General features: G+C 41.1%; 1 protein-coding gene across 9 annotated transcripts in view; it reads right to left on the minus strand.

Moving 5' to 3' along the window:
• The window catches only part of PPP2R2B (protein phosphatase 2, regulatory subunit B, beta), a 516,438-nt gene that overhangs the window by 53,887 nt on the left and 449,010 nt on the right, over positions 1 to 13,541 (minus strand). For all 9 annotated transcript variants that reach the window (XM_012001547.1, XM_012001545.1, XM_012001551.1 and 6 more), the window contains one exon: positions 10,126 to 10,303. In XM_012001547.1, the coding sequence (XP_011856937.1) occupies positions 10,126 to 10,303 (178 nt within the window). The remainder of the gene's footprint in view (positions 1 to 10,125; positions 10,304 to 13,541) is intronic.

Raw genomic sequence — 13,541 nt, forward strand, 5'->3', positions numbered from 1 at the left:
GGTGCTCTCTCAGCCACTGACCCATGCCCTGGGCTCTATGGCCATGACATGGCATTGGGTAAACAGAGGTTAGCGTTCAGCTGCTGTTAGATTTCTTCATCCTCCAGAGCAAGCCTTGATACCCCACGGTGCCAGTGAACATGTTTCTCTTTTCTCAAAATAGGGAAAGAAAATCTGGTGTCAGCTTTCTCAACCCCTACCAGTATAGCTCTAAAAACAAGCTGAACTGGAAGGGATCTTCGCTGTGTGGGAGGGGGAGGTGCTACAGCTACAGTTATTTTTTCCCACCTAAAAATAAAGCCCCAAAGTCAGAATGTGCAAAAACAAAGTGCCTAAACATGTCTATGAAACCAGGAACATCCTCCGCCATCAAGGACGCCAGTGGGGCTGTGCCCACAATATCTGCCTAGAGCTGCCATCTCTGGATCTTTCCTTCTCTCACTGGACCTTCCAAGCCTACCCACCTCCCAGCCCTCATCCCCAAGCCTTTGGCTTCCTACCCCCAGCAGGTCTCAGTCTTCCTTTTTGAGTAGAGGGCTTGGTTAGTTTGACTCAAAGGGGTTCCAGGAATAAACCACGATTATCCCTCTTTTTAATCACTCTGAATTTAAGAGAAAGATATGGCCAGTAGCTAATGCTGATCAGGGGCCAGGTCTGCCCTGTGCTAACACTTTCCATGTGTTGTCCCCCTTGCCCCTCGTCTCAGTCTTATGAGGGCAGAACTATTAACAGCTCCATTTTACAGCCGAGGGAACTCAGATACATTGCTTGAGGTTATGTGACACAGTGGGCAGAGCTGGGATTTGAACCCAAGCTTGTCTGACTCTGGAGCCTGGGTTCTTTCTCACCATGCCCCTCTGCCTCCTTTGAGGAATGGCCTCACAAAGCTGGCCAAAATGTGACAATTTTGGTTCCCTTGAAAAGACCCCCAGCTAATCTGAGAGAGCAGCCCCATCTCTTCTGGCTTTAGGCTTGTGCTCTCTTAATTTACCTACCACTTTGCTGACTGAATTTTCCAGAACCAGAATTTTTATGTGCTCTAAGATTTTGTTTTTTTTGAAGCAGAATTTGGGACAAAATCCTGACAAGGGATTGTTTGGATTTTTACCTGTTGGAGGATTTGGTGAGTTCTAGAAACATTTGAGAGAAGTCTAGTTGCTAAAAATTAAATGACTTATGGTGATGATGGGAGAGGATATTTGACATCTGTATCCTCTAGAAACCCGGGCATTTTCCCCTGCACGGCTCTAAAGGGCAATCCATGTTTTCAGCATATGTAATTTTGCCCTTCATGTTGGGAGGGAAGGAGAAAGAAGATGAGCAACGCGTGGCTCCATGTGTAATCTTGAAAATGGAATGATGCATTTTGACAGTCAATTTTCTTTTTTTTTTTTTAATCCTTTAGAGCTCTCTATCCAAATTATGTCCCCGTTGTCCCAAATAACTAGATGGCAAAAGCAAAACAGAGCATTGAATTCATGGCTAATATACAACCCCGACAGCCAACAGATTGCTATTAAATTAACCCTGGGGCTTGACAGATCTGTTCTTCTTGACCTGACCGCTTACGGCATTTCTTATTAATGCTGAGCCCAGGCAAATTACATCTGCTAACAAAAGGGGTTAATCTGGCTCTCTGCTGGGACTCTGGAGGCAGCTCTGAGGACAGGAGGGGGCACAGCCAGCTTGGCAGCTGATCTCCATGCTTGGAAGGCAGAAGAGGGGAAGGTGAGGGCACCGCTGTGCCAGGCAGTGGCCTGAGGCATCATTTAAAATAATAATTGAAGACACCAGGAGGTCACTCCTTAAGGGATCCACTTCAAACAAATGAGAAGCCAGAGCCATAAATGGTTCATCAGCAGTGGGATGAGGGAATGGAGAGGGTCATGGCAGGATGGTAAGAGGTAGCATGGGGGCCATTCAAATATCATTTCCTAATCCCAAGTTTAGAGAAAGCTTTTTATGAAAACAAAAGTCCAGTGTTATATTAGAAAAATATTGACAACTGAAATAAATATACAGAATAAGGAAGTGATTAGATGAATTTTTATATATCTCCTTACATTGTTTTTGCAGTGAAATTTCCAAGTCTGTAAAAACCATAGTGCACAAAATTCTAACGATAGTATGATGATGTCATTTAAAACTTATACTCTGAAAATGATGAGCTAAATGGGAAGACACCAAAACATTAGTGATAGTTCTATCAGGGTTGGTTTATGAATGGTTTTTCTTTTGATTTCAATGATCAGTACTATTTCCACATTTTCTTTTAATGAAGTTGTATTTCAGGCAGGAAAAAATCTTAGGGCCAGGCATGGTGGCTCACGCCTGTAATCCCAACAAGTTGGGAGGCCAAGGGGGGTGGATCATTTGAGCCCGGGAATTTCAGACCAGCCTGGGCAACATGGTGAAACCCTATCTCTACCAAACATACCAAAAATTAGCCAGGTGTGGTGGCATGCACCTGTAGTCCCAGCTACTGGGGAGGCTGAGGCAGGAGGATTGATTGAGCCTGGGAGGTTGAAGCTGCAGTGAGTGGTAATCGTGCCACTGCACTCCAGCCTGAGTAACAGAGCGAGACCCTATATTGAAAAATAAAACAAAAACTTAGGATACGTTCCATACTTAACATGTGTATTATTTTGGGTAAGAAAACTTAGGTACAAAGTATATACAGTCTGACTACGACCACATAAATTACACACACACACACACACACACACACACACACACACACAGAGACAGAAAGACAGAGAGAAAGAGAGAGAAGGGCCCATTTTCACTCATTTATTTCTTCATTTATTCTACAAGTGTTTCCAAAGAATCTACACCCTGACAGTACTCTTCTGGGTGCAGGAGATACAGTAGCGACCAAAGCAGACCCCAAATCCCCTGATCCATGGAGCCTATATTCTAGTAGGGAACAGTCAATAAACAAGATAAATGAGTGTAATACACAGTATATTAGGCAGTGATAACTACTAAGCAGTAAAAGCAGGAAAGGGAGAGGGAAATTATGTTTCTATAAGTCCTAGATTGAATAGAAGGAAGGTTCTTGGCGTTGTATGTTCCCACTCATAAGTGGAAGCTAAGCTATGAGGATGCAAAGGCATAAGAATGACACAATGGACTTTGGGGACTCAGGGGGAAAGGGTGGGAAGGAGGTGAGGGATAAAAGACGACAAATTGGGGTCAGTGTATACCGCTCAGGAGATGGGTGCACCAAAATGTCGTAAATCACCACTAAAGACCTTACTCATGTAACCAAATATCAGCTGTTCCCCAAAGCCTGTGGAAATAAAAGATTGTTTTAAAAAGAAAAATGCATATGGTATAATCCCAACTATATACAAAATAAAATAATCTGTGAATATGCCTGATGTATAAATGAATAGAAAAGTGTGAGAGTCCATATCCTAACGTAGGCGAGCTTCCATAAGGATCACGTAGCAAATATATTTTCAGCCTTTTGGGCCTTTGTCACAACTATTCAACTTTGCAGTTGCAGCAGGAAAGCAGCCACAGATAATATGTAACTGAAAGGGTGTGGTTGTGTTCCAGTAAAACTTTACTTACAAAAACACTTCGGGATAAATTTGGTCTGGGAGCATAGTTTGCCAACCCCTGTTCTAACCTTTTAGCAGAGTAAGAGGTGAATCGTTTATTGCTAAAGTAATTTACCAAAAAATAACTTGTATTAATGTATGATTTGTATTAAAAATAATATCAATAAAAGGAATGTCCTAATGCAAAAAAAAGTGGATTAGGAACCTGAACTTCTTTCCTTAGGAAAGTTGCAAAAAAAAAAAAAAAAAAAAAAAAAGAAGAAGAAAGATTCTTGGGTAAATCAGGAGTTTTAAATTGTTTTTGGCTCTTTAAATTTCTTTTATTTTCCCCTGAACCCACATTGTTGAATTAGCTAGCATTAAGTTAAAACTGTGATGCAAATCCAATGTATAGACAGCAAAATTGGTAGTGAGATTATTGGTCATTTCATTTTCCCCAAATCTCTACAATGAATACATATTATTAAACAAAGAAAGCAAAAAGCATTAAAAATGAGCAGTTTTCCTGGCTTAAAATCATCTTTGAGAGAGTTGGGAGACCAGGAACCTCATCTCGATGGGTAAAGTTCAAGATAATATTGTGAAAAACATTGTGATGGTAACAAAATGGGGCCCAGAGATTGGGATTCAGTTTTGATTCTATTCCCATTTTGCTAAGACAATTTGGGAAACTCATTTTCTCTCTCTGGGTTCCTATTTCTTTGCCTATAAATGGGTATAACCCTATCAGCCTCTAAGAATTTTGATTATCAAACAAGATAATGGAAAAGATAATTTATTAAGTAGTTTTACACTGGTGTGAATATTCCTCCTTCTGAAGGAAACACATATTTCTCCAAGGATAGGGTTTATATGCATTGCCTTTATGAGGTGACTTTCATATGCCTCTGTCCCATTGCTGCTGATTTTGCTAATACTGACATGCATATTTCCCCAATTCCTGTCTAAGCCAATTGAGGATAGGAGAGCCAAGTAGGACGCTTTTCTGCAGGGCTGAGTATTATAAACATTGGCCAAGTTGAAGAGTGGAATCTATGTTTACCAGGGTAAAGTACCCACATTCAAAAGCAGCTGAGGCTTTTCATATCCCACTTAAAGTCTGCCGATACAGAAGGTAGAAAATAGTAATATCTTTGTGTGAACACAGCATATTTGTTTGATGAGTTTGATTTCCTTTTAGGGACATGAGTTGCTTTGAGGTCTTTTTTTCTTTCCATGGTCTAAATTTAATCTTTGGATATTAAGCAATGATTATGAAGCATAAAGATCTTATTAGCTGAAAGGACATGTTGCTTGATGATGAGACACTGGAAATCTCCAAAGAGGACTCCAAGGGATATTCCTCTCTTAAGAGCTTAAAAAAAAAGCCAATGTGTAAATATTCATGGAGTGTTTGCCAATTCCTAGGCTCAATATGAGGAGACTGACAAAGAGACACATGGTGTCATATTAAATATGTATTGGGCAGGGTGAAAGCCACTGAAGCAACAAGAGGGGAGAAACTTGTACTAGACCCCACAGCTCCCCTGGAAGCCTGCCTGGCAGAATCCCACTGAATTAAAAGGAAGCTGCTGTCCATGTTAGTAATGAGTGCTAGAACCTGGAAGCCAAGAGTAGAGGTTATGTGGTCCCTTAATTAGGGAATTGACTCTAACAGGGCCTCAGCTTGGTTGACAAATAAAATGAAGCTGCTGTACAGGGTTGTTAGGACCAAGGTCAAAGTTGAAATATCCCTAGAGTCCAGTTGGCTTCTCCCAGATAATTCCTCTGTCTCATGTTCAGAGACTGGACTTCTGAAAGGTGAAGCTTCTGCTACCATTCCCAGCCTTGCTTATGCCATGCTCCACTTCACTCTCTGGGCTTCAAAAATAGTGGCCGCCTTAGAGTTCCTCCAACACGTCATACTCTCTCCTGCCACAGGACCTCTGTACACACTGAATACCTTTCTCCACACCTCTTTGCCAAGTTAGCTCATACTCTTCCTCTTTCAGATCTTAATCAATTCTTCAGCAAAGCCTTCCCTGGTCTATAGCAGGATTTTAAAAAATGCATTCATAGAACCATATTCCCTATCTTCACAGAAATTATCTCAGTTTGTAATTATATACTCAGTATATTTGATGAACATTACTCTGAAAGTGGCAAATTTGTTTTTTCTCATTTTCTTGCCTGGCACAAACTAGGTGCTCAATTTATCGTTGTTGAGGGCTAGTCTTTATTTTTACTTGTTATGGGTCTATTTAATAGATCCCATGTTGGACAAGGTAAGAACTCAGGTCAATTCATTCTTAGTCCTAAGAAAAGAGTTCAAAGGATTCTAGGTATACCATAGTTTTCATAAAGAAGCAACACCTTTTAATATAAATTTTCATTTATTGCTATTGTCTCTTGTCCTAGAAAACTACTAATCTATTAATGACTTATTACGGTCCTGATGTAGTTAGCCTATTAAGACCAAAGCTTGACTGTTTATGTGAGAACCTGTTACACAAGACAAGGACAGACTGGCTACGGATAGAAGGGAGAGAATTCATGACAAGGTATTATGAGGTTTAGCAATGCCTTGCTCTGATCTGGTGCTAAACACAAGGCCCTAGACCTCAGAGTTCCTGCAAACATCTAGTAAGTAGAGGGCGACATCTTGCAAAGGACACCCAACTGCAGAGCCAAAGGAAGAGTCTAGAATTGAAAAGATGATCCAGATAATAAATTTAGCAGAATAAAAGCTACCATTCTAATGTTCAACTTTTCTAGTTTCCTTGTTTCTCTCCATAATTATCGTGATTGTGGTAGTCCTGTTTACTGAGCATTGGCTTAGCAAGGTACTGCCCTAAATGTGTGCATGTATATGTGTGTGTGTGTGTGTGTGTGTGTGTGTGTATGCATTTCATTCTCATAATCCTCTTTGATAGAGCTGCTTTCTACAGATGACAAAATAGAGAAATGGAGGCTTGGATAAATTAAGAAACATGTTAAAGCTTATACAGCCAGAAAGTGGTAGGGCTGGGTGAGAACTCTGTCACTTGTTGGATTCTAAAGACTGAGTTCTCAACCATAATGCCAAAGTCACACCAAACGCCAGTCGCAGGAAGTCATGACTTTTTTCTAACCATATCTCCAGATCACTTGTCTCACTATTTACTCAATACTTTACATATACTTACTTTGTAATCTAAATAGATATTGAATATCTGTGAAATTATAGGATATGATGGTTGTGTTTTTTGACATTCATTAAATAAATACATCAATGTAAAAACCAAAAAAGTCTATGTATTGCTTAGAAGCATGTTGCTTACCACTCCCAGTAGTAGCCACACTATGCTTTGGGAATCCCACATTATGCTATCCTGAACCATGTTTCTTCTGTCTCCTTTGTGAATAAGGGGCGTTGTGGAAATGAGACTTGCCTGGTGGCTGATATTTTTCTGAAGCTGTTTTGAAAGATGGCCGCTTCCTACCCTAGAGGTGGCTATACTTCAGTGATGAGAGGCTCAGTGCTTAGGGTGGTCTGGTTGAAAAGAACTATATAGATATCACTTATCATCATTCTCATGATGACAATGATTATTTTACATATGGCTGCTTTAAGGGTGAATGGCACGGTCTCATTTGTATGCCAGCATCTGGCAGTCTGTCACACATCTGCAGAATATAACCTAAACTGCACTATTAATATTTCCCCTTTGCATTCTCCCCAAGGCATCTGTCTCCCAAAATGCCTAAAGAAACTCCCCTCCCCCCTGAAGGCCTAGAGGCAAAATTCAGAAAACATGTCACCTAGACTGGGGAAGCAGAAGCTCAGAGTGACAGCCAGCTGAGCCTGAGCAGATTTCTGGCTCTTGGAATAGATAGAGAGAAAGGGAACCACCACCCACACTCATTCTATTAGCAGCTGCACTGCCAGGCAAAATCTGTAGGCAGGCCCAGACAGCATGTGGAGTCTGTTCCGTGATCAACAAAAGATGCCAGGCATGATCCTGATGGTCAGTTCTCATTGCCTCCAAATATATCTCATAATTGCCACTACCTGATTAAAGCTGCCTTCCCTGAAAGCCCTTGGAGACTGTTGAGTGCTCTCTGTGGTGGAGACTAGCTAGCTGTGTACCAAAACCGGGTCTTTTTTTTTCCTGGGCACACAGCCAGACTACATTTTCCAGGCTGCCTTGCAGTAAGAGGTGGCCACGTGGCTGAATTCTAGCCAATGGAATGTACGCTTTTTTAGGGCCTGGCTCAGAGGACTCTCCCACTTGTGATCTTCCATGACCTTCCCTTTTACAGTCGTGCTATAAACGTGGTAACATTGGGGAGCTGCAGATGAAAGAGGCCTGAGTTTCCAAATTACTGATTGGAGGAGGCTGCCTGCTGATGGGGATCATCAATATTAGACTTTACAGGAAAATGATCTTTTATTTGTTTGAGCCATTATGGGGTCTATTCTATATACAAACTTTTGGAGCTTTACTATAACTCTTAAAAGTAAATTTCCAGGTTAGATTTTATGATCAACTGTCTACTGGATAGCTCTACTTTGATGCCCTACTATTATCTCGAACTTGACAGGTCCAATAATTTTCTATGTGTCAGAGTGTTCCACATACTGGAATACAGCAATAGTTCATACAAAACCCTTGCTCTTGTAGAATTTACATCCTAATATGAGGAAACCAAAAATACATAAATAAAAAAATTTTAAATCATGGTAAGTACCATGATGATAACAGGGATAGAGAGTTATTGGTAGATACTAAGAGTTAATGGGAAAAAGTACCTCTGGGGCCTGAATAGTGACATGCAGCTAGCCAAGTGAATGCTAGGGACAAAATTTTCTAGAAAGATGAAACAGCAAATGCAAAGACTGGAAGAATAAGGTTTACTTAGGAACAGAAAAGTGATTAGTTGGCTGAAACAAAGTGAATTAGGGAAGAGTGAAATGACTGGATATCAAAGATGGAGACAGGTTCCAGATCATATAGAATCTTATAGGCCGAGTTAAATAACTTGGATTTTATTCTGAGTTCAGTGGGAAGCTACTGGAATTTTTTTTTTTTTTTTAAATCAGGGAAGGAATGATATTTGAATTACATGCTGAAGGGTCTGTACTGTATAAAAGAGCAAGAGTGAATGGAGACCAGATGAGATTACTGCAGTCACAGAGGTGAGAGACAACAGTGGCTTATGCTAGTGTAGGGAGGTAGGAGTGGAGATAGGGATATATGAGTTGATTTGACATATATTTTAGAGGCAGGGCTCATGGATAGATGGAGTTAGAGTAGGGGAGGCTGGTAAGCAGAAGAGAAAACTCCATATTGATACCTAGGTCAATTGTTCAGTTGCCTGAGTTGTTCAGTGCCATTCCTCGTAAATCTCATGCCTCAGGTTTGTGAGGAATGGAGCACATGATAGGTATTCAATAAATGACCAATTTTTACTATGAAATAGAGGGTCAACATAGTGGGGGTGAAAATACTGGCCCAGCTATTTGGCATTTTTTTGACTTTTCTATATATTTTTTATTTTTATTTATTTATTTTTGAGATGGAGTCTGGCTCTGTCACCCAGACTGGAGTGCAGTGGTACAATCTCGGCTTACTGCAACCTCTGCCTCCTGAGTTTAAGCGATTCTCCTGCCTCAGCCTCCCAAGTAGCTGGGACTACAGGTGCATGCCACCACGCCTGGCTAATTTCTTTTTTGTATTTTTAGTAAAGTTGGGGTTTTGCCATGTTGGTCAGGCTGCTCTTAAGAAATCCTCAAGAAATCCACCTACCTAGGCCTCCCAAAGTGCTGGGATTACAGGCATGAGCCACTGCTCCCAGCCGACTTTTCTACATTTTAATTAAACAGGAGATAATGATACTTACATTACAGGGTTGTTTTATCAAATATGTCCTTGGGGGTAGAAGTTACTAATATAAAGAGGCATGATAGGGGATTAAGAATTGTTAGTAAAGTTCTGTTTCTGGATGTCCATGCTGGTTATAGGTGAGTTCAAGCTGTGAAATTTCATCAAACTGTACAATTATAATATGTGTACTTTTCTATATGCATAATATACTTCAATGAGGTAAAAAATGTGATACTATACTTAAAGTTCCCAGTGCAAGTGCTTGGAACTCAATAAATATCAGCCACTATTATTTTCACTCTTATGATATAATGGAAACCAGTATGTCTGTGGTCCATGCAGTCCATACAGATTTGTGAATCCTTTAATAGAGAAAGGAACAGAGAAAGAATCTGAACTCTAGGGTCTTATCCGATTGTTGATAAAATCACCTCTAATTTTAATTCATGGCACATAAATGCCTCCCTATGAAGGAATTGATTCAGAGTCCCAATCCAGAGCTAGCCCTGGCTCGCCACTTGTAATAACAATATTTCCCTAATTTTATTGTTATGATTAAAGAGTCTCATAGGTGCCAGCACATTTTAAAAGGGGCAAGTTCTCCACAAATGCTAGATGTTGCATTTCTATTCCATATTTTCCCCAAGCCCACTCGTACCTGAATACTCTTGATTCAGGCCAGTTGATTCTTGGTCACAAAGAAAGGATACTAAAACTTTGATTGGTTATTTCAAAGTTCCATAGGTTAATCCTCAGGTCATCAGCGGACATGTAGGTTTCATAGTCGCTGTTGACGGATATGGAGTTGATGTGATATGTGTGTGCGTTGGCAAATACTCTTCGTGGGGTGGCTTCCACCATCAGGTCCATGGGTCTCAGGACAGGCACCTGGGATGCAAGAGAAACAAATCACTTCAGAACCAAAGATCTTCCATAGGAAAAGAGTTTGCATGCTAATGTCATTTATTATCACACACAAAATAATAGCCACATTGAAGAAACTCCAAGTTAAAGAAGAGGCTAATAACAAATCACACACTGTTCCTGTTCCCTTCTGTTCCTCCTCTTTCAAAAGATATCAGCATCACTTAGCCCTGATGGAAAATTTCATTCTTTATAAATTCTAAACATTTTTCTAAGCCCCTCCAGGTAGCCTCATCTCAGGGGAACTTGGCTTCCATTGTGGAGTCATTACCTTCCAGAGACATGGTTCCATTTTTTTTAAAACATGAAATTTATTTTAAAAAGGAAGTTGTGGGAAAATTTTAGAAATGTCTAGTTCAACTTTAATCTAAATTTATCTTTTATGTCTTTTCATCTCATGCCTTTGGAAGCCTACACCCATTCCTGGCTTTGTCCTTAATCCTTAAGGGGATTTTGAGAAACTTTAGCATCACCCAAGACTCTAATAGTCCAGATTCAGCCACTAATACATAGGGAACCCAATGACATCTGATTGACCTGAGAAAATCTTGGTTTATATTTGCCTTAGAGTGCGAACCAGGTAGTGTCCACTTTTACATGCAAAACTGTTCCAGCTTGGACATTAATGATATGGTCACCTTACTGAAAAATAAAAACTTCTCAGTAAGTATTTCTTGAATGAGTGAGTGAGAACACATGACTAAATGATTTCTGTCTGGTGGGTCAGAGAATCGGCAGCTAAATAGTCCCCCATACATGACTGTCTTTCTGGCAAACATGAACAAAGACCTATCACTCTTCCTCCTTTGAGTTCTGGGTGAACTGGCTCCAAAGGAAGAGAATAAGAGCACGAATGCCTGAGAGGGAACAGACTTAAAAAAAAACACCAAAGACAAAGAAAACCCCACAACACAGGTGTGGTCCCTTAATAGAAACAACATAATAAAATACCCAAAGCTATTTTTTTTTCAAGCAAATCATTTTCTTGCAACTGAGCCCCGACTGATTTGATACCAGGTGGTAGATTAAGACTTTGACTTCTGGATTGGCTTCAACCCAGGTGGCGAGGAGAAGAAAAACAAAAGTTAACTTTTCTGAAGTGCAGTCACCTCACCAACATAACATAACCTTTTAGAAAAAAGAATTCTCCCAGTGCAGACTTGAGGGACTTTAACTCATCTATGAGGGAGTTTTTAAATGAAATCAATGATTCAGAGGAAACACAGAATTCTAGACAGATGTGGTACTTGATAATCCAGAAACCAGAGGTGACTTGAGGTGTGGCTGTAGAAGGGTCAGGGGTCCTCCAAATACTAGGAAATGGAGGGAAAGTCTTTGTGGTCCCCCATCCCAATTATGGATAATGGCCCTATAGCTTAAGTGTGTGTGGCAGGGACTGGGAGACCAGGGTTCTGATCAGATTCACCACTAACCAACAGGCTATGAGATCTGGGCAACGAACCTGTTCCTCCTGAGCTCGAGCTCAGTCGCACTGTCTGCGAAACAGTGACCGTGCTCCGTGTGCCCTCACTATCACAAAGGGTGGTTTGGGGTTTTGTTGAGATGATCTGACCTCCAATGCATCCTCCTACCCACTCTTTCAACAGTATTTACTGAGTGCCACACAAAGTCCTGGGGGTTCAACTGGTGAGCAGAACCAGACACAGGTCCTGGCATCATATACCTGTTCTTGTCAGGGGAGATAGAAAAAATTAAAAGGGCTAGGTGTGCAAAAGAGAGGATATACTGCCAAGAGGGATTTAACCTGCTCAGGGAGAACTGAAGAGGCTTCCCTGAGAATGTGTGAGTGTGTTGGAATGGGAAAAATGGGTAGGGATTTAACCAGGCCAGGAGGGGAGTGGAAGGGAGAATGTGTCTGAGGGATGTGCAAAGGTCCCATGGTAGAGGTGAACAAAGCAAGAGTGAAAAACTGATAGGTCACTGTAGTTGAGATAGAAGTAGTGATGGGAGCTATTGTGGGAGATGAGGTGACAGGGTAGGTAGGAAGCAACACCCCCCCCCAAAAAGTTTTGCCATTATTCCAAGTGAATAGGGTAAAAAATGAAAGGATTTGCAATGATTGTGGTATAATTAAATCCAGGTTTTGATTAGATCAGTCTGGATGTACAATGGAAAACAAGTTAAAGGACAAATGAAGTAGAATTTTTAAAGGGAAGATCATATACTCTCAGACATCAATTAAGGGCATGCCTGAGTTAAGGCATTGTGATGGATAAAAACGTGACTTTGTCCTCAGAAACTCTACACCGAAATATTTACTGGGCATTTTCTCTGTGTCAAGCATTCTTCATACATAATCTCAGGTAATTCTTTCAAGAGCTCTGTGAAATAGGTACTCATACAAAGAGAAAACTCAGGCACAGAGAGGCTACACCACTGGCCCAGGGTTGCCCAGCTATAGGAAGCATAGCTAGGTTTAATTCGGGGACTGGAAAGTGCATGTTCTTTCCACTGCACCACACCACATTGAAATATCATACAGGGTAGGAAGTGATAAATGCTCTGAAAGTGACATAAATTGCCAGGAGAATTTATGGAATAACTAGTTACTGGTAGTTATAATGGTAGCGGTACTCATAGTAGTGCAGTGGTTAAGAAACCTCAATTAGGTGTTGTAGGTGTTTACGGTATTTGAACAGGGCATCTGTTCTTTCAGAAATGTGTGCCATGCTTTTATAGTTTGTCACAAAGGAGCTCCCCACCTGAAGCTTTTGGTTGCTACCTGGTTCCTCTGCCGTCAGGAGGTACCAGAGCTCAAAGCAGAACCCCAAAGGTCACAAAAGAAATGGAATCTGCAGGACTTCCTGTGGCTCCTCCTAAACTCTTCCCTGGGCCTTCTCAGTTACTGTACATTGTCTGTAGAGATTTCTTGTGGCTGTGGCGACATGGAAGGGAGCATGCAGCCAGGAATAAGAGGCATTACAGAGTGGGAGCTGCCAGCCCACAGCTTCAGCTTAATGCGATGGGCCTGCCTGCTAATTCAGGCTGACATATTCCATGATGTACCACTTAATGGGGAAGGGCTCCGTGTAGGTATCTGGGGATGGAGCCTCTAATGCTTTGCCCAGATAAGACAGGGGGAATGGAGAGCTGAATGCCGCTCATGGTATTCCAACATCAGTACCAGGCCTACGTAAAGGCTTGTCTGCTGCCCAGTGACTCCCCTCACAAGGACAAAGAG

Source organism: Mandrillus leucophaeus, unplaced genomic scaffold (genome assembly GCF_000951045.1).
Source record: "Mandrillus leucophaeus isolate KB7577 unplaced genomic scaffold, Mleu.le_1.0 Scaffold663, whole genome shotgun sequence".
Lineage (NCBI taxonomy): Eukaryota > Metazoa > Chordata > Mammalia > Primates > Cercopithecidae > Mandrillus > Mandrillus leucophaeus.